This window comes from Cryptomeria japonica, chromosome 11 (genome assembly GCF_030272615.1).
Source record: "Cryptomeria japonica chromosome 11, Sugi_1.0, whole genome shotgun sequence".
Taxonomy (NCBI): domain Eukaryota; kingdom Viridiplantae; phylum Streptophyta; class Pinopsida; order Cupressales; family Cupressaceae; genus Cryptomeria; species Cryptomeria japonica.
Window position 1 is genome coordinate 249,227,067 of NC_081415.1, and position 23,298 is coordinate 249,250,364.

Below are 23,298 nucleotides of genomic sequence, written 5' to 3' on the forward strand. Positions count from 1 at the left end.
AAATTGACACAACAAAACTTCAATTTTATTACTTAATTTGACACATATGTATGTTGGTGACAATTTTGGGGATATTGTGACTGCTAAATATAGACCAAGTCGTTATGAATTTTCTTAATTCATAAAAATACGCCAGCCCAAGATTTCTAAGCCTACAAAAACATTTAATATAGAGCGTGGAAATGGGGTTGCTTTCACGGTTGATTGGTCCAAGAAGTTGAAGAGTTCATCTCATGAATACATCCATTGTATTGCTTCCACTCAGAGCCATTATAGGAAAATTTGTTAAAACATCTTTAAATAAAATAAAAAGTTGTCTTGGTGCAGGAAACAGATATAAAAGAAGGCAGTTTGAACAAACCAGAACCCAGAAAGGGAAACAACGCAAAATTGTTGGACTGATTCCAAGAAATCATAGGGTTGGATGCTATTCATGGAAATATGAGGTCAATGCGCACTAAGGGTTTTTGATATTCTTAAAAATATTGGGCTTTAAGGCTACAAGGTTTGGGGAATGAAGTAGTTCTAGTTTCATTAGATTTTGAATTTGAGATCCTCGAAAAATCTGCTTTCTCTTAGATGCGCCATGGAATCCTCGATTTTGAAAGAGCAGAGACGGGAATTGGAGAGAAAAACAAGGGAAGAAGTTTTCATTGGACGAAATCATTGAGTCTTGCATTGGTGGTTTTGGAGGAGCTCAGTTGTTTCAAGTGGTAGTTGTTTCTCTGGGCTGGGTCTTCGATGTTCAGCATACCTTCCTCACCATTTTCACTGATGCCCAACCTACATGGTGCTGCACAGAGACTTCATCCCTACAAATTTGGGAAATAACAGGAATGGGCAAATGCATAGAAGAGTCATCAGTATGTAAGATGGATACATCACGGTGGGAGTGGGAGAGAGGGAAGGCAACATCCATTATTTCAGAATGGGACCTTATTTGTGGTAACAGCTTCAAAGCAGCAATTCCTAGATTGCTTTTCTTTGTTGGAGCATTAGCAGGTCAGTTCTCTATTTAAATTTTATGGTTATTTGTCTAATCTTTGTAAGTCAAGAAGTGATTCCTGATCATTTTGATTTCAACCCAACTTCTATGCTTCTCCTATAAGAAATCTTGTAAGCCCAAGTTTGTTGAACAATTCACTTTAAAGTAGAAATCCGCAATCCAATTTTGATAGTTTATTTCACAATGTATTTTAACTTTTGATTTATTTAGTGATTCATCTTAAATCACAATAATAAATATGTCTTATTGAAAAAATAAATATAATTTCATATTAACCACCTAATCTTAAAATATTGTGTTGAGGCCTGTCAAACAATTCTTCCCCTGCCCTTCCATCATTACCATTTGATTGCAAATGATATGATGATTTAGGGCTTAGACAGTTCTTCCCCAGCTCATCCATCATTACCATTTGACTGCAAATGTTATGATGATTTAATACAACCATTGTTATATAATCTATATGTATTAATTTTGTTGGATAGTTTGTATAATAATACAATTTAATTCAATTGGACCATTTTAAGTTTTGATTTGTTTAAATAATTCATTTAAATCACACTAATAAACGAATACTACTGAGAAAATGAATGTGATTTCATATGATCATCTACACAAATCAAAGCTTAAAATATACAACAGTTCTTCCCGTACAAATGTTATGATGATTTAGGGCTTGGACAGTTCATCCCCAGCTCTTCCATTTAATGGAACAATTATGAAATAATCTGCCATATGCATCAACTTAACTAAAAAAGAGTTGCATAGATGTACATGCAGTGCTAATTTAGCTGTGGCTAACTTGATTGCAGGCTACATAATATTGGGGCCACTGGCAGATACATGGCTAGGTCGCAAAAGAATGCTAATCCTTTCCTCCTTCATGCTCTCTGTCTCCGGCATTTTAACAGCGGGGGATCATTACCAGAAAATGTAAGAATCGAAGACCGTCGTGCAGAAACCCAATCAAATTTGGCACTTTCGCATTTGTGGGGGACACAGTGGGCGCGAAAAAGGTTAATTTTAGTAATGGCAGTAGGCGCCAGAGTGGGGTTAATTAAATCACAATAATAGATATGTCTTATTAAAAAAATAAATATAATTTCATATGAACCACCTAATCTTAAAATATTGTGTTTAAGCATGTCAAACAGTTCTTCCCCTGCCATTCCATCATTACCATTTGACTGCAAATGATATGATGATTTAGGGCTTAGACAGTTCTTCCCCAGCTCATCCATCATTACCATTTGACTGCAAATGTCATGATGATTTAATACAACCATTGTCAAATAATCTATATGCATTAAAAGACAAGAAACCAGAAAATCGTTAGTGTTAGTCAATCAAAAACTAATCTAAACAGGCATATCAAGAGAGACACTAAAAACATAAAAACATATTTAACTAACAAAGCAAATATGATGAGGCATCTCCAAATACCTCCTAACATGCTCTTAGTTTCTTCTCCCTTGTTCCTCTCCTCTCCAAATTCCAAAATAGTGTAGCTCTCAGCAGCTTTTTGCACTATGGATGCTTATGGAAGATTGAGATTGTAGTATTGCTCTAAATGTAAAACAAAAAGCTAAAAAACTAGATGATATTAAAATGATTGATTTTAACCCAAAATGACAAGATATTAGTTGATTATGCTAAAATACTCTCTTAAAATGCCTATAGCTTAAATGCATACTAGTTTTCAGGATCTGGATTATGAAGAAATGGGCTCTATTTATAGGAAAAATGGAGCAATGGACGGTTGAGATTGAGTAATCTCAACAAGGGTCAGGATTGAATGATTTCAAATCCATGTGAAGTGTAGTACCCCTTCTCGATCGGACTTAGTAGACTGATTTTATGTTGTAGTTTACTATTCAGTTGACACTTTATTGCTCGACATTTTTCAGACGTATTTGATACTATTTCATGTTTATCTGGATATTAGATGCATGAGTTATTTTCAGTATTTCAGTACTGGTGATTTCTAGTATTTCATGGATTATTGCTTTGTACTGACATCTTACTTTATCTAGGCGATGTGTCATATATATGTTGCATGTTTGCAATTGTATTGGATGCAAGGAGACGATTTTCCTTCACTCATTTTGATGAGATAAGGAACATCACGATTCTCCTTCATCGGTGCGCGTGTCGTGTATTCTATATTTATATGCATGCATGTGTGATCGATGATGCAGGATATTGCAAGTACAAGTACCGGGTAGGTACGGGGTATCGTCTCCACCTGGCTTCATAGGTCTGAGCGTACCTTATATGTCCGATGGGAGTGGAGGAGATAGTTGTTGACCCTAGTCCTTACCCTCTGTCTACTCTTGTGAGTGTCATCAGTCGGTCGTCCATCCCTTTTGTTCGACTTTCAAGCCTTCTTGCTTTTCCTCGATTCGCATGCCATAGTGGTTCAGTTATTTATTTAAATTTAAGTTGTCATTCATTGTTGGTATAAGCAATTTATTCATTATTATGTCTTTATGTCTTGAACCAAGCTTAATTGATTAATTTATTAGATTTAAATCTATAGTTGTTTAATTTGGAAAAGTAATCATGTCTAAATCCAATGGAAGAAGTAAAATAGATAAAGTTAATTGTTTTTAATAAATACAAAATAAAGTTAAATTATTGATTTCCATTTTAGTTGAAAAGTTGATTTAATTTTTAAATGTGAGAAATATATTTTTTTTCAAAAAAAAAGAATTCCCATTTATTTTTAGAGAAATATGAAAAAGAAAAAAAAGTCAATTGTTTTATTTTAATGTTTTTAAATAGAAAAATATTTCAACCTAGAAGATTAGGTTAAAATATTTTTTTCCCTATTTACCCTTGTAAATATTTTTGGAGAGGATATGCTTGTTTGGAGGAGAAAACAAATTTTGGAAAAATTTCTTGGAAGGAGGATTTTGGGTTTTGAATTGGCTTGGAATTCTGCTGAAACACACAATTTCTTCTTGGGAACTCCAGAGGTTGGTTGAATCCTTCTTGTCTATTTTTAAAAATCCATGCTTTCTTCCAATTCTTTGTTTATTGTTAAAAGTTTGGTTTATGAGTATTGGGTTTTGAGTCTTTGCTTGCCATGAGATTGTTGAAGAAGAATCCCATCAATTTGGTTATCAAATTTCAAACTCAAACTCTCCAAGTAACTTCATAATTTAATTTATGTTCTTCATTTTGTTTATGCAAGAAATTCATGGCTTTTGTTGTTTGTAGTTTGAGATATTGTTTTTGTGTTTTAGTAGAGTTATGCTAGCAAAATTTTGCCAAGTTTTTTACACAAATAGTTTCTTCCTGGTAATCTTCAGTTTAAAAAAATAAAAAATTATGAGTTAAATTTCTCTTGTCCATTCTTGTTTGGGCAAAGAAAATCAATTGGGGAATAAAGATCAAGCTTGTTCCCATTCAATTTGATTTTAGGAATGAATTGAGTTGATTTGGGTGACTTCTTCTTACCTCTGTTTTGTCACAGAAGTTTTATTGCTGGTAAAAATTTTTATTACCAATGACTAATTTGATATATCTATTTGTTTAATATGTTTGTTTAAAAAAAAAAAAATTTGATTGGGGAATTGTTTGTTATTTTTTTAACAGAGATTTTCATCTTTGTATTTCAGTTTTGAGTCCTTTCCTATCCCAGAATTTCTTTAAAACAAAATTTAATTGTATTGAAAAAGAAAAAAAATTTAAAAAATTTATTAATTTGGATTGGGGGCAGTGGTGGGGAGCTGGGCTCAACCCAACCCACACACCCCCTCTCCCTGCAGCACTTGCTGCCTTCCCCATCTTGGGGTTAGCAGCAGCGCTGCTTCCCCAAGTATGAGGTTGTAGCAAGCGTTGCTTCCTCATACCTGGGGCAGCAGCACTTGCTGCCGTGGGAGCCTTCGGCCCCACGTGAACTTCTTTTAAATTTTTATAAATTTTTTTTTAGTTTAAAAAAAATAATAATAATATATAATTGTTAAAATATAATAAATAAAGTTATTTTTAATAATAAATAATAATGTTATTGTTATTTAAAAGGATAATAATAGTATTGACATTATTTAATATTAAATAATAATATTAAAGTTATTGGTTAGTAATAATGATATTAATGTTAATTAATAGTACTTCTATTTAGTGATTAGTTCTATTTTTCTTTGTATTTTGGAAAATATAATTAAAAAAAATGAAATAGAAGTTATTATTAACTTTCAGAATAAAGGTAAAATTGGTTAAATTAAATATTAATTTTTTTTTATATAAGTAATGTAATATAATCATATGATATTATATTCAATGAATACGTATCATATTGAGATTATTTTATATTATTTTATATATCTGTTTTAACTTGATTTAAATGTTGACTTGGTTATGGTTGATTTGGGGAAATTATAATTTTATCATCATCAAATGATTGGGGGTTTAAAATCGTAAATGTGGTTCCAATTCAGCCTTATTAGACATGTGACTTCATCATTTCTTTATGTTAAATAGATGCAATTTCTTTAATTCCAGAAATCCTTATTGCAAGTATTTTATGTTGTTGACTGCTTAAAAGAAAGATTGCTTGTGTAGGATCTTGTGTTTATAATATTTGCAGTCTAGTTGTTTAAATGTCGTTGCAATATTGTTAAAATTGTCATTATGTCGTTGATGTTTACCCCTTAGTCAGGTGTCGATGTTTAAACCTTGAAGATGTGAGTCATTATGTGTTATATTCCTAATGGTCAACCCTGGGTTTGTGACTGTGAGTCCTTCACCTGTGTTATGTCTGGATTAAATATGGTTGTCAGCCCCACCATAGAGTTCTCATAGAGAGTCTTATCTAGTTAGTGTCCTAGTAGAGAGAGTGGCTTTCGGGCGGGGGCCGCACCCAAAGTGGATGGCAGGATAACCCCTCGAAAGTCAGCTATTAAGTGATAACCTAATAATTTGATTAGGGTGTGGGTAGTTATTAAATTAATTAAGATAATGTACCCCACACACGGTTGAGTGCTTGTATAGGCTCAAGGTGTTTGGGAAGGCCTGGAATGGCAAACCTACCACCTTGCCCCAACAAAAGGTTGGTAGGGTCCACATGATGTTTAGATGGAGCCGGGGGTTCGGGAGAGGTTACCAGGATAACCCAAGATGGGGGCCGGACCTATGGAGACCTACCTAGGGTAACCATCTTAAGCCATGTGATGACACTCTCTCTTTAGGGTCACTAGTGTTTTGTGAGTTGAGTCACTTGTGTACTGCAGAGTCATGTGTACTGTTGTACTTATCTTGCTTGCTTGAGGGTCTTCTGCTATCTCCTAGCACGGTGGGGTGGTTCCATTATGGGATCACATGGTCGGGTGGTAGTGCCACTTCCCATCGGATATCTTGTTCCTACCTTCATGGGAGGATTGGCTTCGTCAGTGTATCTTGGTTCTTGCTTCGTGTAACAACTCATGTTCTTGATATTGTACCTTTGAGGCTCATGTGGTCATTGTATCAGCAACTTTGTAACTTTTGTACTTTATTGTTCTATGGAAGCCATGTAATTTATGAAATGTTGTAATTTAAGTTCATTGGATATATGTTGTTTCAATTATCTTTCATCTTATGTATAAATGAATCATTTGAAGTATATATGTTGTAACTCTTTAAATCTATATTTTGGAAATCAATTTATGAATTTGAGTTATTTAATCGTAATTGACTTTCCCTAATTTAGATGGATAATTGGATTAATTTTGTGATGTAGTTTTAATTAGAAGTAATCTTCGTTGGTAACCCTTTAGGATGTCAATGATAGACTTCCGCTTGTGTTATTATTATTGTGCAAAGTTATGATTAATTTACTTAATCTTAAAAAAAAAAATTATTTTTCCCTTTAGTTGCCTTGTAGTGTTGCTATCCTTTAGGGTTCCTGGCGAGGCATTACATGAGGGCTTTCAACCCAATCCCAGGATGACAAGTGTCAATGTGAGATAGGTTGAGAGGAGAGGGAATAAGCATTTAATGCTTGACATGACCTTGGGAGTTAAAGTCAAGGTTGGTTGAATGCATAAACTCTTTATTCTAAGAATAAAGCTTTTATCCAATAGATAAACTCTTGTGCAAATGTGAAATGGATGAATATGGTCAAAACAGTAAATGTTTGGGGAGACAAGTTTGAAATAACCATAAATGGTTATATAAGAGCCATAAATGGTCATATAAGAGCCATTAGTGGTCTTGGAAGACTTTGGGGGTTAATTTGTTGAACACACAAAGCATTAAATGTTTTTCAAAGACTTTGGAGTCTTTGAGAAGTGACTCCATTTTGCTTAAGAATGTAACAATAATTAGGGAATGGATTAGGCTAATTAGGAAGGGGTTAGAAGAATCTAGAAAGGGATTAGATTTTGCAAGTGGATTTGGTGGGTGAGGGAAAATAGGATTTTATTAAAATAAAAATTCATTTATTTCAATAAATGTGTGCAAGTTGCATTTGTAGGAAAATGCAAGTGGGGGGGGGATAATTATTTAAATAAATGTTTTATTTAATTTATTTAAAAGAGGAAAAGGGGATTTTAATTAAATAAATAGATTTTATTTAATTAATTGATTTGAATTTGGTTTAATGAATTAATTAAAATAAATTGAATAATTTATTTAATTAATAGGAGAATTTTTGGAGATGAATTAATTAAATATATATTTAATTAACTAATGGCTAGTAGATTTTTAATCAAATAAATAGCTAATATTTATTTAATTAAGCTGGACAGATTTGTGTGATTACATTTGCCCCTCTTTGAGATGGTGCGGTTTATCGCGTCATTTCAAAGAAAGAAAAATTGGTGTGAAGAAATACCCCATAAAATGTAAATTTAATGGGTGGTATGCCCCCTCGAGAGATGGGCCAAAAAATTTCAAAAAAAATCGAGCGATCTCTCAAAAAAGAATGAAAATTGGCAGGGTGTTAGAAAAGAAGAAGTTAGCCATACAGGTGAAAAATAAAAGAAAACGGGGGAAAAATGGAAAAATGGGGGGATCGGGAAGTTCACGGGGACCACAGCGGTGAGCGGGGGGAAGTTACGGTGACGGCGAAGGGTATAAATGGGGTGAGAGAGGTGAAAACAGAATCATTTGTGACCATGACCAGTGTGAAATGAGAGCTCTGATAGGGACTTTTGGAGGAGCGAGTAGCAGTCAGGATGCCGATATTGATAGCAGAGCACAGATTTGAGCGAGTTCGACGGTTCCAGCGTCCAGACGACTACGGACCAGTGATACGCAAATTTGAATTTTTAATTTTTAGGCATTTTTGATATGTTTTGAGCTGAGTCCAAGTCAGGTCGGAGCAAGAGCGCTGGAACGACGGTTTTGGCGCTTTTGCTCCATGAACTAGCGCTATTGTGCTGCAATGGCGCTATTGTCCCTTTGTTTGAGCGCTTTTGATGTTCTTTAGCGCTATTGTAGGCAAGTTTAGGTGTTGTTGATTAATAAGCACTATTGAGGGCTTATTTGAGCGCTGTTGAGCTGTATTAGCGCTACTGTGTAGTTTTTCTAGCGCATTTGTAGTTTTAGCGCTATAGGATAGCTGATTGAGCGCTTTTGTTAGGGTTGTAACGCTATTGTTGGGAAACTAGCGCTTTTGATGGTAAAATAGCACTTTTGCTTTATGATAAAGATATGCCCCAGTGTGGATGAAGAGAATCTCCTGATCCCAATGATGGGTGGATGGCGAGGTGAAGTGGGAGTTGTTTTGAACCATAGCAGTCTGATGAGACTTAGGTCATTTGTTTAGGATAAATGCCCGTTGAAGTCTAGGTGGCCATGATTGTTTACCTGTTGAGACCCGAAGATACTTGATCAAAGTATCTGATGATAGTCTAGGTTAAAACCTAAGAAAGTTTGAAAACAAAACAACTGATGGTGATTGATGAATGTCCATGTGCAGGAGGAGTTAGGCGTGTTGCAGTTACATGAGCGCCATCCTGCGACACAGGGGTTGCAGGATCAATTGACAGAGGCGGAGATTGATTGCATTGCCTCGACGGGACTATATGAGGTGATGCACATGCCCGTGATTCGTATGAATCACGGTTTGATCACAGCACTAACAAAGCGGTGGCACAGCGAGACGTGCACCTTCCATTTGGCACAGAGGGAGATGACAGTGACCCTGGAGGATATGCGGCGCATCCTACGGATTCCGATTCGAGGGGAGTTGGTCACATATGATAGATCCTAGGGGACTCTTGCAGTGCAAAGGATTTTTTATGAGGATGTTTTCATTGATGATGGCTCCATTGCGTGGGAGGAGATAGCGGCGTTATATGAGGCTCTTCCAGCAGTCTCATCAGGTATCATGGGAGGACTACTTTGTCCAGACAGGCGATCTCATGGGTTGGCCGTGGGGTGGGGGCAGGTGATCGAGATGATGGTTACCAAGGGGACCCGATTTGCGTGGGGTCGTGCGTGCTGGTGCACATATACCGGGAGTTCCATGAGGTGGTGTATCGAGAGAGGGGTTCCTTAGAAGTGGGCATGACGCTGCTACATATTTGGGCCTGGGAGCACCTACCAGTGACTCGACCGGTGAGTCTGAGATTCCGTGCAGTAGACCAGCCATACATGTTCATGTATAGCGGCATGATGAGTCAGCCCCACCTGGGGAAGTTAGAGTGGTGGCAGTGGGCATTGGACGATCTAGATGCAGTTATATGGCGGCCATACTTGGAGTGTGAGCTATGGGATGATGACGCAGAGGCACTGCCGTATGTTTTTATGACTCGATTCCTCATTGGGAGGACGACATACCATGTGGAGAGACAGGTGCCTGGGAGAGTGCTGAGACAATTTGGACGACAGCAGGGACTACCAAGCGGATCAAGAGAGTATGCTCGGGTTATTAGGGAGAGGTATGCATGGGGTCTAGTGGTACCATATGATCAGACACTGGCAGAGTTCCGGACACTGCAGGCGAGACCCTGGGACATATGACCGAGGGTCGTGGATGCAGGTGTTATAGATGAGTACACGCAGTACCGGGCAACGCACCCGATCCTACGGATATTGGATCCAACAGAGCCGATCCCAGATTTTGAGGATGAGAGGGGATAGAGACGGAGGAGAGAAAGAGGTCGAGGACCTAGGGTAGGTGGTGGAGGAGGAGGAGGAGGAGGGGGTGGAGGTGGAGGTGGAGGTGGAGGAGGTGGAGGTGGTGGAGGAGGTGGTGGGTTGGGGATGCGGAGTCAGCGGAGAGGGAGAGGTGGACTACCTCTATAGATATCATAGGGACCATTGATACCAGGAGGAGTTCAGCTGAGTGGGAGGGGGATGGAGAGAGAGATCCCTATGGACAGAGGGGAGGGGACTACTGGAGAGGGTGGTACAGGTGAGGCGGCGATGGACACCGGGGAGGGAGCTACTAGAGATCTACGGGATCATATAATAGTACGCTTGCAGACCCGGATAGAGGATTTGGAGGAGGTGGTAGCTAGGGATGTGCAGCTATTTGCATGGGAGTCAGAGCTGGCGGTGGTGCTGGAGGAGAGAGATAGTGCAGTGGAGAGATTGGCTGAGCTGCAGGAGAGAGTCTGGATGGGAGTAGGAGCACAGGGACCTACAGGGGAGGTGATGAGGGAGATGCGACGAGCACAGACAGAGATAGACTACTAGCGGGGTTTATATGAGCAGGTGGTGCCAGTTAGTCAGTGAGCTCTCAGCTATTCTCAGATGCAACAGGCCAGATCAGAGCGATCGCAGAGGGCACAGAGCAGTGGGGGTGTGATGGGTCCTCTATAGAGGGAGAGATCAGGAGATGCAGGAGCGAGTGAGGGTTCGATGAGGCCTCCATGGAGAGATGGATCAAGTGGTGCAGGCACTAGTGGGAGAGCAAGTGGCGATGGTGGTGGTGGTATAGCATCTGGCCAGAGTGGCATTTGAGAGAGCATTGTTTTGCATATATGTATTGTATCATTGTTTATTTTTTGGACTGTATCTTGGATGGCTCTTGGTAGCCGATTTTGTAGACTTCATTGTACTCTGATATATGAGATGATATATATGAGGAGATCCCATATTTGGATGATATGCATTTGATTTTTATGGATGTTTATGCAGGATGATGAGTTATTGCTTAGATGGATATGTGTTCATGTATGCATTTGATGAAATGTTTCTTATATGCATATTTTTATGATGATTTATGATGTGGGATACTGACATATGAATGCAGGTTTATATATGTATGATTTGTTTTTGATTTTTGATGTAATGCTTTATGTATGTAATGCCATGATGATGATGTATGCTTATGATGATTTATGAACAGGATTTTGGTGTTTTCTATGCAATGATAATTTATGAGATGATGTTAATGCAATGTTTGAATGAATGAATTTATGTATGGATATGCATCTAGATGTTTTTAGATGAATGTAATATGGATAAACAAAATGTAAAGTATAAATGTTTATATGATAATGCCTAAATGAATGCATATGCATAATGGATATATATGATGGTATGAACCAATGTTTGGAAACAAATGGATTTATGATTTTAAACATTTTAAATATGATTTAAGTAAGAATGATAATGTGATGATATTACAACTGGTGGTTTTAATAACTGCACCTTAATGCAATTAAAAAAGGATAATGAATGTAATGTGAAATGAATCCTAAAATGAGCCTAATAAGATACTTTAATAACTAGATGAATGAATGCATTTTTTAATTATAAATGAATGTATGTAAAGATAAATGATAAAGGATAATGAAATGATGATGGATAATTTTGACACTAAATGAATGTCTAGCAAATGATTTAAGACAATCAAAGACAATTTGATCCTACGAATGAATCTAATTATTTATGATAGATGCAATGATGCAAATGATTAATGAAAACTAATGTCAAAAATGAACTATATGCAATGTTAAGTTAAAAATGACATGAATGTACTTAAATGAGAGATACACCAAAATGCGGTGATGATATGACTATGAGGAATGCAAGGTTTTTAAGATTTTGCATGATTAGAAGGTTGCGTGTTCGATTCACGTCGAGTTCACCAAATGATGCCCTGCAAAATGGACAAGGTTAGTCAATGATAAATAACACACAAGAAAAGAAACCAGAAAATCGTTAGTGTTAGTCAATCAAAAACTAATCTAAACAAGCATATCAAGAGAAACACTAAAAACATGAAAGCATATTTAACTAACGAAACAAATATGATGAGGCATCTCCGAATACCTCCTAACATGCTCTTAGTTTCTTCTCCCTTGTTCCTCTCCTCTCCAAGTTCCAAAATAGTGTAGCTCTCAGTAGCTTTTTGCACTATGGATGCTTATGGAGGATTGAGATTGTAGTATTGCTCTAAATGTAAAACAAAAAGCTAAAAAACTAGATGATATTAAAATGATTGATTTTAACCCAAAATGACAAGATATTAGTTGATTATGCTAAAATACTCTCTTAAAATGCCTATAGCTTAAATGCATACCAGTTTTCAGGATTCGAATTATGAAGAAATGGGCTCTATTTATAAGAAAAATGGAGCAATGGACAGTTGAGATTGAGTAATCTCAACAAGGGTCAGGATTGAATGATTTCAAATCCATGTGAGGGCTTTCAACCCAATCCCAAGATGACAAGTGTCAACGTGAGATAGGTTGAGAGGAGAGGGAATAAGCATTTAATGCTTTTAATGCTTGACATGACCTTGGGAGTTAAAGTCAAGGTTGGTTGAATGCATAAACTCTTTCTTCAAAGAATAAATCTTTTATCCAATGGATAAACTCTTGTGCAAATGTGAAATGGATGAATATAGTCAAAACAATAAATGTTTGGGGAGACAAGTTTGAAATAACCATAAATGGTTATGTAAGAGCCATAAATGGTCATGTAAGAGCCATTAGTGGTCTTGGAAGACTTTGGGGGCTAATTTGTTGAACACACAAAGCATTAAATGCTTTTCAAAGACTTTGGTGACTCCATTTTGCTTAGGAATGTGACAATAATTAAGGGATGGATTAGGCTAATTAGGAAGGGGTTAGAAGAATCTAGAAGGGGATTAGATTTTGCAAGTGGATTTGGTGGGTGAGGGAAAATAGAATTTTATTAAAATAAAAATTCATTTATTTCAATAAATGTGTGCAAGTTGCATTTGTAAGAAAATGCAAGTGGAGGGGGATAATAATTTAAATAAATATTTTATTTAATTTATTTAAAAGAGGAAAAAGGGATTTTAATTAAATAAATAGATTTTATTTAATTAATTGATTTGAATTTGGTTTAATGAATTAATTAAAATAAATTGAATAATTTATTTAATTAATAGTAGAATGTTTGGAAATGAATTAATTAAATATTTATTTAATTAACTGATGGCTAGTGGATTTTTAATCAAATAAATAGCTAATATTTATTTAATTAAGCTGGACAGATTTGTGTGACTACACAATTTAATTCAATTTCAAAAAAAATTTCTATGAGAACTTCTCCAAATCTAAGTTTGTTCGATCATTTTAAGTTTTGATATTTTTAAATAGTTCATTTAAATCACACTAATAAATGAATCCTTTGAAAAAATGAGTGTGATTTCATATGATCATCTACACAAATCAAAGCTTAAAATATTCAACAGTTCCTCCCCTGCAAATGTTATGATGATTTAGGGCTTGGACAGTTCATCCCCACCTCTTCCACTTAATGGAACAATTATGAAATAATCTGCCATATAGATCAACTAAACTAAAAAAAAAGTTGCATAGATGTACATACAGTGCTAATTTAGCTGTGGCTAACTTGATTGCAGGGTACATAATATTGGGGGCCACTGGCAGATACATGGATAGGTCGCAAAAGAATGCTAATCCTTTCCTCCTTCATGCTCTCTGTCTCCGGCATTTTAACAGCCATGTCTCCTAACATATGGATCTACTCTCTTCTCCGAGCAATCACAGGCTTCGTCAAAGCCCCAATTGCAACTTGCTGTCTTGTACTCTCTACAGAGCTCGTAGGGCGCAAATGGAGAGGCCTCATTGGTTTTCTCTTATTCTTATCCGGCACAATCGGATTCCTTTCAATTCCAGCCCTCGCCTACCTCACGAGACTCCAATTTTCATGGCGAATGACGTACATTTATCTATCCCTAATTCCCCTGCTCTATTCGCTATTTCTTCTGCCCTGTGTCTGGGAGTCACCCAGATGGCTACTACTGCAGGGGAGATCTGAAGAAGCTCTACAGAATTTGAAAAGACTGGCGGAATTAAACGGGGGATCATTACCAGAAAATGTAAGAATCGAAGACCGCCGTGCAGAAACCCAATCAAATTCGGCACTTTCGCATTTGTTGGGGACACAGTGGGTGCGAAAAAGGTTAATTTTAGTAATGGCAGTAGGCGCCGGAATGGGGTTAATTTATTTCGGACTGCCCCTCGGAGTCTGAAATCTGGGCTTCAATTTGTATATCAGTGTCGCACTTAACGCTCTCTCTGAGCTTCCAGCGGGCATCATTTCGACTCTCCTAGTCGCCCGAGCCCGACGGCGAAGAGCGATTTTGCTGTTAACCCTAACCAGCGCCATCTTTTGCTTTGTGTGTGTATTTCTGTCTGGCGACAAAACAAATCCTGACAAGCCAAGCTCAAATCAAACGAAATTCACAGCTGGGAAATATCCACGGCTTGTAGGGAAATTGGGCGCATTTGTGAGCGCTGTTACGGCTTTCAATGTGATGCTAATTTTCTGTCTGGAATTGTCCCCAACCGCGGTTCGAAACTCCGCAATGTCGATGCTCAGACAGGCGTCTGGAGTTGGGGCAATTGCCAGTCCGGTGATTGTTTTCATCGGACGCAACTCCCCTGCTCTTTCCTTCGCCTTATCTGGGGTTGCTATAATTTTAAGCGGATTCTTCGTTTTGGGGCTTCCAGAAACAAAAGATCAGCCCCTGTATGACACATTGGAAGGCCAAGAATGGGAGGAGAAGGATTTAATTAACAGGTCCAATAATCCATTGCTTTCTTAACCAGATGGAGAATGCAGTGACCAAGGACCTCCTCAAAGAGCCAATATGATGATCTGCTGGACATTGTGCAAGTTCTGAGTATCTTTTCAGATCAAACCCCCTTCGGAATAAATGGAGTCTTCCTGTTTTCATACCTTTTCCAACGAATCTCCTGGTGCACTATGAAAATGTCAGCACAGCCAAAAAATAAATTAAAAAAAATATTAATTATATGTTTTTATGGAAAACTTTGGCTTTATAAAGAAATAAATTATAGAGTCGTTTATATTTACAATATAGATTTGATGAAAAGAAATTTGTACAATTCATAATATAGATAATGTTGTTTTTGGATTAAATTGTGTTGAATCTATTTGAATCAATGTTTGGGATAGTATGAATCAAAGTTGTAGATCAAGATTATATAAAATGAAATATAAAAAAATAATAGAATTGAAGAAATTCTACTATAAGTTTATCAATTGGTTTGATTCAAAATATATAGGGAATTTGCTCAATTGACCATGTGATTAGTTGTGATGAATATTAATTCAAATATCAAGTTGATTAGCTATGATGAATATTAATTCAAATGAAAACTTTGGCCATGTAATTAGTTGTGAAGAATATTAATTTAAATATCTAAGTAATTTGCTGAGTTGGCCATGTGACTAGCTATGATGAATATTAATTCAAATATTTAGGTGATTTGTTGAGTTGGTCATTAATTCAAATATCCAGGTGATTTTGCTATAACTAGTTGTGACAAATATTAATTTAAATATCCAAATGATTTGTTGTGACTAGTTGTGATGAATATTAATTCAAATATCCAAGTCATTTGCTAAGTTGGTCATTCAATCAGTCATGACAAATATTTATTCAAATATCTAGGTGATTTGATGAGTTGGTCATGCGACCAGCTGTGACGAATATTAATTCAAATATCCAAGTCATTTGCTAAGTTGGCCATGCGACCGGGGTTGACAAATATTAATTCAAATATCTACGTAATTTGTTGAGTTGGTCATGTGATGAGCTATGGTGAATATTAATTTGAAAATATCTAGGTGATTTGTTGGGTTGGCCATGTGACCAACAATGACAAATATTAATTCAAATATCCAAGTGATTTGTTGAGTTGGCCATGCCACTAGTTATCACAGATATTAATTCAAATATCTAGGAGTCGCCCTGGGATCAACAACTATGACCAATATTAATTCAAAAATCCATGGGATTTGTTGAGTTGGTCATGCAACCAACTATGATGAATATTAATTCAAATGTCCAAGTGTATGCTAAGTTGGCCATGTGAACAACTATCATTTCTTTCACAATTCAAAACAATGGGAAGGTAGATAGATAGTCTTGAGATTGGAAATTTCATTTTTATATTCAATATAGGTTGTAACTAATATGGACTTCTTTTCTCGATGGTAAGTGAGTTTTTCTTGTATATAGTACGCATGCTCTTTAATTTATTTTTTACTTGAGTTTATTTGGGCACAATCACTAATGGTAAAACCCACTCAATGTCTAAGATAGGATAAATGAATCCTACATCAAGAAGTTTTTGCAATTCAACTTTGGCTATTTCTTTGAGCATTGGATTCATATGCCTATATGGCTATCTGAATGGTCTGCATCCTTCATTGATGTAAATCCTATGCATACAAATATTTGGATCAATGCCTCTCATGTCTTGGTAGTCCCATGCAAACACAAAAGTGTGATTTTGCAGCATCTGAAACAATCTAGTATGTTGTTGTGTTATTATTTCATTATTGATGCTGAGTGTTTTTCCTGAAGTAATTTTTTATTGGACTGGCAATAGTTGAAACAAAGACAATATAAAGAATGACTATGTTCAAGCTACAATCATTAGGCTACACATCAGTTATCATGAATGATTTAACAGAATCCTCATTTGGTAAAAAGTTATGTACTAGACAAGTAAGACTTCAAGACATAATTCTTCTTGCTCAAGGTCAATCTTGACCATATGAATTTTATATAATCTTAGAACTTGTACATCATCTTCATCTTGGGATTCCATCATAGGAATTATGTCTCTCACCATGAGATTGTTCAAAGAATAATGTTCATCCTCGTCCATTGTAGGCCAAACTGTCTATTCTAGATCTAAATGAGGTTGAGTTGGAGGATATAATACCAATTCCTTTGTTTTGTCTCCAATGGAAATGGTCATATGCCCTTATTGATAACCGATGAAGGCATCGGAAGTGGCCAACCAAGGCCTTCCCAAAACCAATGGATCTCCCCCTAGATGGACCTTAAATTGCAGAACTATAAAATCAACAGGGTAATCACATGAGTCTATGATTGTCAACAAATCTTCAATCACCCCTTTTGGCTTCACAATGGACATGTTTGCTAACTATAGCACTGTTGGTGTTGGTTGAATATTATCTAGCTTTAACTCATCCATCGTCTACTTGGTCATAACATTAATAGTTGCTCCAAGGTCTATTAATTCAATTTTAATAAGTGTTCCCTTAATGCTTACATCAACAATTGGACTCCTTCGATTTGAATATTTTGGGACTACTATAGTTCCTTACGTAATATTATTTAATTTTTTCTTTCATTCATGAAGAGATTCATCCTCCAGATTAAAGAATTAGGTGTTATTTACCTTGAAATCTTATGTATTATTCATGTGTCTCTAACACTCTTGAAATTTATCCTTGAACACAGGGTGGAACAAATTTTTTTTAAATTTAGATTCCTTGAGAATTTTAGCATTAGTTGTTATATGTAGTAGTCATGACAGAGCTGGAGTTGGCACATGGTTGCCAAGCTATTTTTTTATCAAAATTATCAATTTGAACATGAAAATTTATTATTTGAACATCTTGAATGTTATTGGTAGGTCTCATTTAAGTTGGGTGATAATTTTGAATGTTTACCTTAAGATATGAGTCATCATAGAGAAGTTACAGGTCAAAATATTGGTATGGAGGTGAGAGTTTGTATTTTACCATGGTTTGATGACAAATTATTTGCAGAAACAATTTGTGGTATTCTCTCTTTCTCTATGAATTGGAGACATCAAATAATATTTTCATGATTTTTTTTACAAGAACACAAGTGCTACTAGAGTTATGTCAAAGTGAAGAGAGTGTTAGTGTATGGATGTATCTCATATTTGAATATTAATACATAATTTTCCTCTTTCTCATTTAGATTTTGTCTTGAAAGAATTTCTCCATGTAAATCGTGTGTTGACATGGCTTGTTGATTTATTTCTCATTACTAATTTATCCAATCACTTTAGTAATCTTATGGTAATCTTTGTTTAACTAATATAAGGAACGAGAGATTATACTTCTCCCCACACACACACACAAATATATATATATATATATATATATATATATTCAATATTAGAGAAAAAGACATAACTATTTTTTGATTCACTTAAGAGTTATCTTATTTTATTTACTATATATTTAAAAAAATTGATCTTTTCATATATTTTATGTATTATATATTTTAAAAAATTGATGTCTTGTTTTATGGTTATTTTATTTATCTTAGAGTTAAGAGTCTTTATAACTAAAAAGTAAATGTAGACTTTAAATAATTTTCTCTTTTATGATATATTCAGAATTGACGATTTCAATACTTCTACTATCACTAGACATCAACACTTCTTCCCTTAGTATTCCAAAAATTATGTGTCAAATTTTACATTAGATTTCTAATAATCAGGAAATAATTTATGTTAAAAGTATAAAACAAGTTTACAATTTTGAGATATATGATAGATAGAACTTTTAACGTCCACAAGATTAAAAATAATCTATGAAACATTTCAGTCCACTTTTTATTAAATAGGTGATAAGAATCCCACCTTCTAAATTGTCTCCATATTGAATAAACTGTGACAAGGAATAGCTTTCATTAAATTAGCATACTTGGTTCTGATATCACATTCTAAAATAAATATTGTGACTTAGATTTCCAGTAACTAGGCAGCCTGTGAATCAATTTGCAGACATTCAAAAACTCATTTAAGGATTCTACCACTCCTTTGTTTCAATGAATATGATACTACTTTTACAGTGATTTCATTTCTTTCCTACAATTTGCTTAGGAGTGTGGGCTAAAACTGTCTGTATTTCAAATCATAAAACCAAAACTAGACCCAAATTTGAAGAAAATTTATAAGAAATTGAAGATACCCGGATGACAGATTATAAACAAATGGATTATACAGCACACAATACAACGTACAAAAATAAACAAATTCATATCCAGCAGGTCTATTCTCCTGTCGTCCTCAATGGGCACCACCAAAAGATTAAACAAGCATTATTTCTATTCATGAGACTTCTTTAGATTGAACAAAGGAAGCTATTCAATTGTACTGTGAATATTTTACATAAACTGTGAAACATGACAGAAAGTTACTCAGCCAAAATTCTACCATTTATGGGTTCTGCTTGATTTGTTAGACCCACCCAAAAGAAATCAATCGAAGTGATTGAAAAAAGAGAAGGGAGTAGTGTGTCAAATAGACAGTCCACCATAATGAATGAAATGGATAGCCCACCATAACACTTTATGCATACAATTGATGAAGACAGAATTTATTTAACTCAAAAGTAGGGAGACGTGGAAAGCAAAAGTTTTCAAAGGAGTTGGATGTTTAACAAGGTAGCTGTTGTTCTTAAAGTCTATTTATTGCCAGGATATCATACTTTTCATGTCTTTTCTCGTGTGGAATCATGCATAAATCAATCACTAACCAACTTGCAAAGATCTTATTTCATAGATTTACAGGCTTTTGGGTTTCATAGATAGCCTGTAATGGATCCACACACCAGGGAAGAGCAGAAGCACAGTGATAGTGATGAGCAAACCCAAGTGCAACAAGTTGAGAAAAACGTGTTTTCTATTGAGGAAATAATAGAAACATATGTTGGGGGTTTTGGACCAGCTCAGTTGTTCCAAGTGGTAATTGTTGCCTTGGCTTGGCTTGGGTATTTGATGCTCAGTACACCTTTATCACCATTTTTACTGATGCCCATGCACTAATGGGAGTGAAATATCAGAAATAGAAATATGCACCACACAGTCATCAATATGTGAGATGGACCCAACACTGTGGGAGTGGGAAAAAGGGAAAGAGGTGTCTGTCAATTCACAGTGGAACCTTGTTTGCACCAAAATCATCAAAGCGGGCTGTCCTTCTCTGTCCTTCTCTGTTTTTCTTCCTGGGATCACTACTGGGTGAGTTTGTAAATTATTTATAAGGATGAGAAGGCTAGTCTTAAACATCAAAGATAAATAGAGTCAATAAAATGGGTTTTTTTAAAGTGTAAAAGTGGGATCTTTTATAATGTATCTTAACCCTTCTCCTAGAGTCAAGATATCTCAAATGGGCATGAGCATGTCATAATACCAATAATACCATCAATGAATTCTCTCTAAGAAGTAAAGAAAGGGGTTTATAGTACCTTAAACACCTTGAAGAAAGGATTGAAACCTCTCTCTAATCTGCTGTCAAGGTTTTTAACTTCATGGATACATCTTGGACATTTATATAATCAAGGATGTATAGGTAGTTAACTTCAAGACATGAGTAGATCTTGACAAATAAGTTAATTATGATACCTCCTAATTATTATTTGGGTATCGCACCAAAATAATTGGTCAATCCAACCTTATATTAGATTGGTAAGTGGGTAATCTATTAATATATGAATTTCATTTACTTTAGTGTCAATTATTCAGTATGAGATTCATAGATTACAACATTATACAATCTAAATGAAATTTTTATTCTGAATTCTTGTAGGAGTGACCATTATGAAATGGGGTATGGTAATAAATCATCTTAAGGCAATTGAATCCAATTAAATGAGATTGGAAATGGGAATGAACATGGCATTGTAATTTTCAAGTGATATAAGAAAATTGAATGAAGAAATAATAAAAGATATCTCAATCCTTTTCCTAATGTCAAGATAAATATTTTGAGTTGTTTAGCATTGATTCTTGGATGCCTAGTACATAGAAGTCTTTGAGCTCTATCATTTTGAAAAAATGGGTCCAAATGGCCTACTTGATCAAAAGTATTGGGCCTTCCATTTTGAAACTACAAATGCATCTATGACACAAAAGAGTTGTAAGAGGGGTTCACACTTGTTGACTAACTTATGATGTATTATAAGACATCTCTGAATGAAAACAATACAACCAAAGTGGGAGGGAGGGAAAAGGGTATCTTTCATCTCACAATGGAACCTTGTTTGTGTCAATGCCATTCAAGAAGGCTTTTATCATAATGGACTGTCCCTCTCAAGCCTTGCCCTATTCTAGGATTGTATCTGATTACTACTTGAGAGGAATAGTTATAATCTTTGATATTAATACTCTAATTTATTAAGGAGATTTTTGAGGTGGATGGGTTGGGTAACTAATGCTCTTTAACTGAAGCATTAATCATTGATGAATTCTTAAACATGTCTAAATTAGTTGACAAGCTAGGAATTAGGACTCTAGATGCAAAATAATAATGAATGGGCTTTAAGTAGGATTTTTATGAAAAGGATATTATTTTCTTTGTGGGAGTTTATCATTAATATTTTTAGATAAAAGATGTGAAACATCTATAATATTATTGAAATATTGAATGTAATTATGATAGATTGAATACTTTTATCATTAATTTTATTGGTATATATATTTTTTAAACTTCATATATATTTAAGATTTTATTATATAAATAATTTTTAAATTTCATTTTCAATATTTCAAATTAAATATCTAAGCTCAACTTCAAAGTCTTTTAGTGACATTTTTTACAATCTATTTCAATTGTAAAACCATAATACCCCTCTTTTGATTGGACCTAATTTACCTAACTGACTCTGGTTGACCTTTTCAGTTGATTATTTGGATAGAATGTATTCTATGTTGTAATAACTTTTATCATGATATTCTATGTTATGATGTTATGGATTTAATAAATGTTAGTTTTGCATTATATCCTTAGGGATGTTTAGATGTTAGATTTTATGCTTATGTATTGACCATGGACTGGCATATTGATTTTATGTATGAGCTATATCATGTGTTTTTTTTCATGTATGAGTATGAGTATGAATCTGTATGGGCTGTGAGGGAATGATTTTTTGTCACTCACTTTGGAGAGACACGGAATGTCACAATTCCCCCTCACCGGTGTGCCTATCATGATTGGATAGATGCATGTATGCATTTATCGGTGATGCAGGACTGTAGGTGCAAGACATTGAATCCACCTGGCTTCACAGGTCTAAGCGTGCCTATATTATCCTGATGGAAGCTGGAGGAGATAGGACCGTAAGGCCCTTTAGTGTCATCCCTAGCCTTGCTCGATTTCAGAGCGTTGCCAGTTGTCCTTTGTCAATCCTATTGGATCGTCACTTAGGAAAATTTTTGATGCTTGGTATGTGGATTATGTTTGTTCTCTTGGTTAGTGTGGTTAAATGTTTTAATATGTAGGTTGTTTTGTTTTTATTAATTATTATTAAGTGTTGATTTTAATTCAATTAATTATTATTACTTACGAGTATTTAATAATTAATGTTTATGTTTTAATGTATAAAGTTATTATTTGATTAAATTAAGTCTTTATCCCTTTTATTAATAAATTAATAATATAATCATAAATTAATTAATTAAGAAAAGAGCTTTGTTTAATTAAGTAAATAAAGCTTGTTTTATTAGTTATTGTGTCATGCTTTTATGCGGTTATAAATTAATCAATTTTAGAATTAAACAAATAGCTTTATTGTATTTTATGGAGTGGAATTTTAATGTTGAATAAATTATATATTAAATTTATTTCTTTATTTATTAAGTTAGTATTTTTAAATTTAAATGGAAGTTTTCAAAAAAGTATGATTTTTAGAACTTCTGTGTAAGGGAGTCTTTGGAGGAAGTTTCCTTCCTGGAAAACATTTTTGAAGAAATCCTTTATATTCTAGAAAATTTCTAGAATATGGGGTGGTTCCTCATTTTTGTAATTTTCTCTATTTTTTGAGTTTTGTTTCTCGAATTTGTCTGGCCTTTTGGAAAAGAAGTGAGGTTTTGGAAGATTGGAAAATGATTGGCAGAGTTTGGGGAAAACTTGGATTTTGTTGTGTGTCTATTGGTTTGTGGAATGGGCAGCTCTTCTACAAATTCCAATTTCAGGAAAGTGATTGAAGGTAGGGGTTTAAAAAAAAATCTCTGTGTGTGCTTGAAAAGAAGTCTTTTATTTATGTGTTAATATTATGTTGTTGTAATTTATTTTGGTTGTCAA

The 23,298-nt window shown here is 34.9% G+C and overlaps 1 protein-coding gene across 1 annotated transcript; it reads left to right on the top strand.

Moving 5' to 3' along the window:
* The first annotated feature begins 593 nt into the window (after window positions 1–593).
* On the top strand, window positions 594–14,996 carry LOC131860166 (organic cation/carnitine transporter 3-like). The gene is made up of 5 exons (XM_059214541.1): window positions 594–1,002; window positions 1,819–1,939; window positions 13,984–14,107; window positions 14,196–14,350; window positions 14,447–14,996. The coding sequence occupies exons 1-5, from the start codon at window positions 837–839 to the stop codon at window positions 14,994–14,996; spliced, it is 1,116 nt and encodes a 371-aa protein (XP_059070524.1). The 5' UTR covers window positions 594–836.
* Window positions 14,997–23,298: the final 8,302 nt, after the last annotated feature.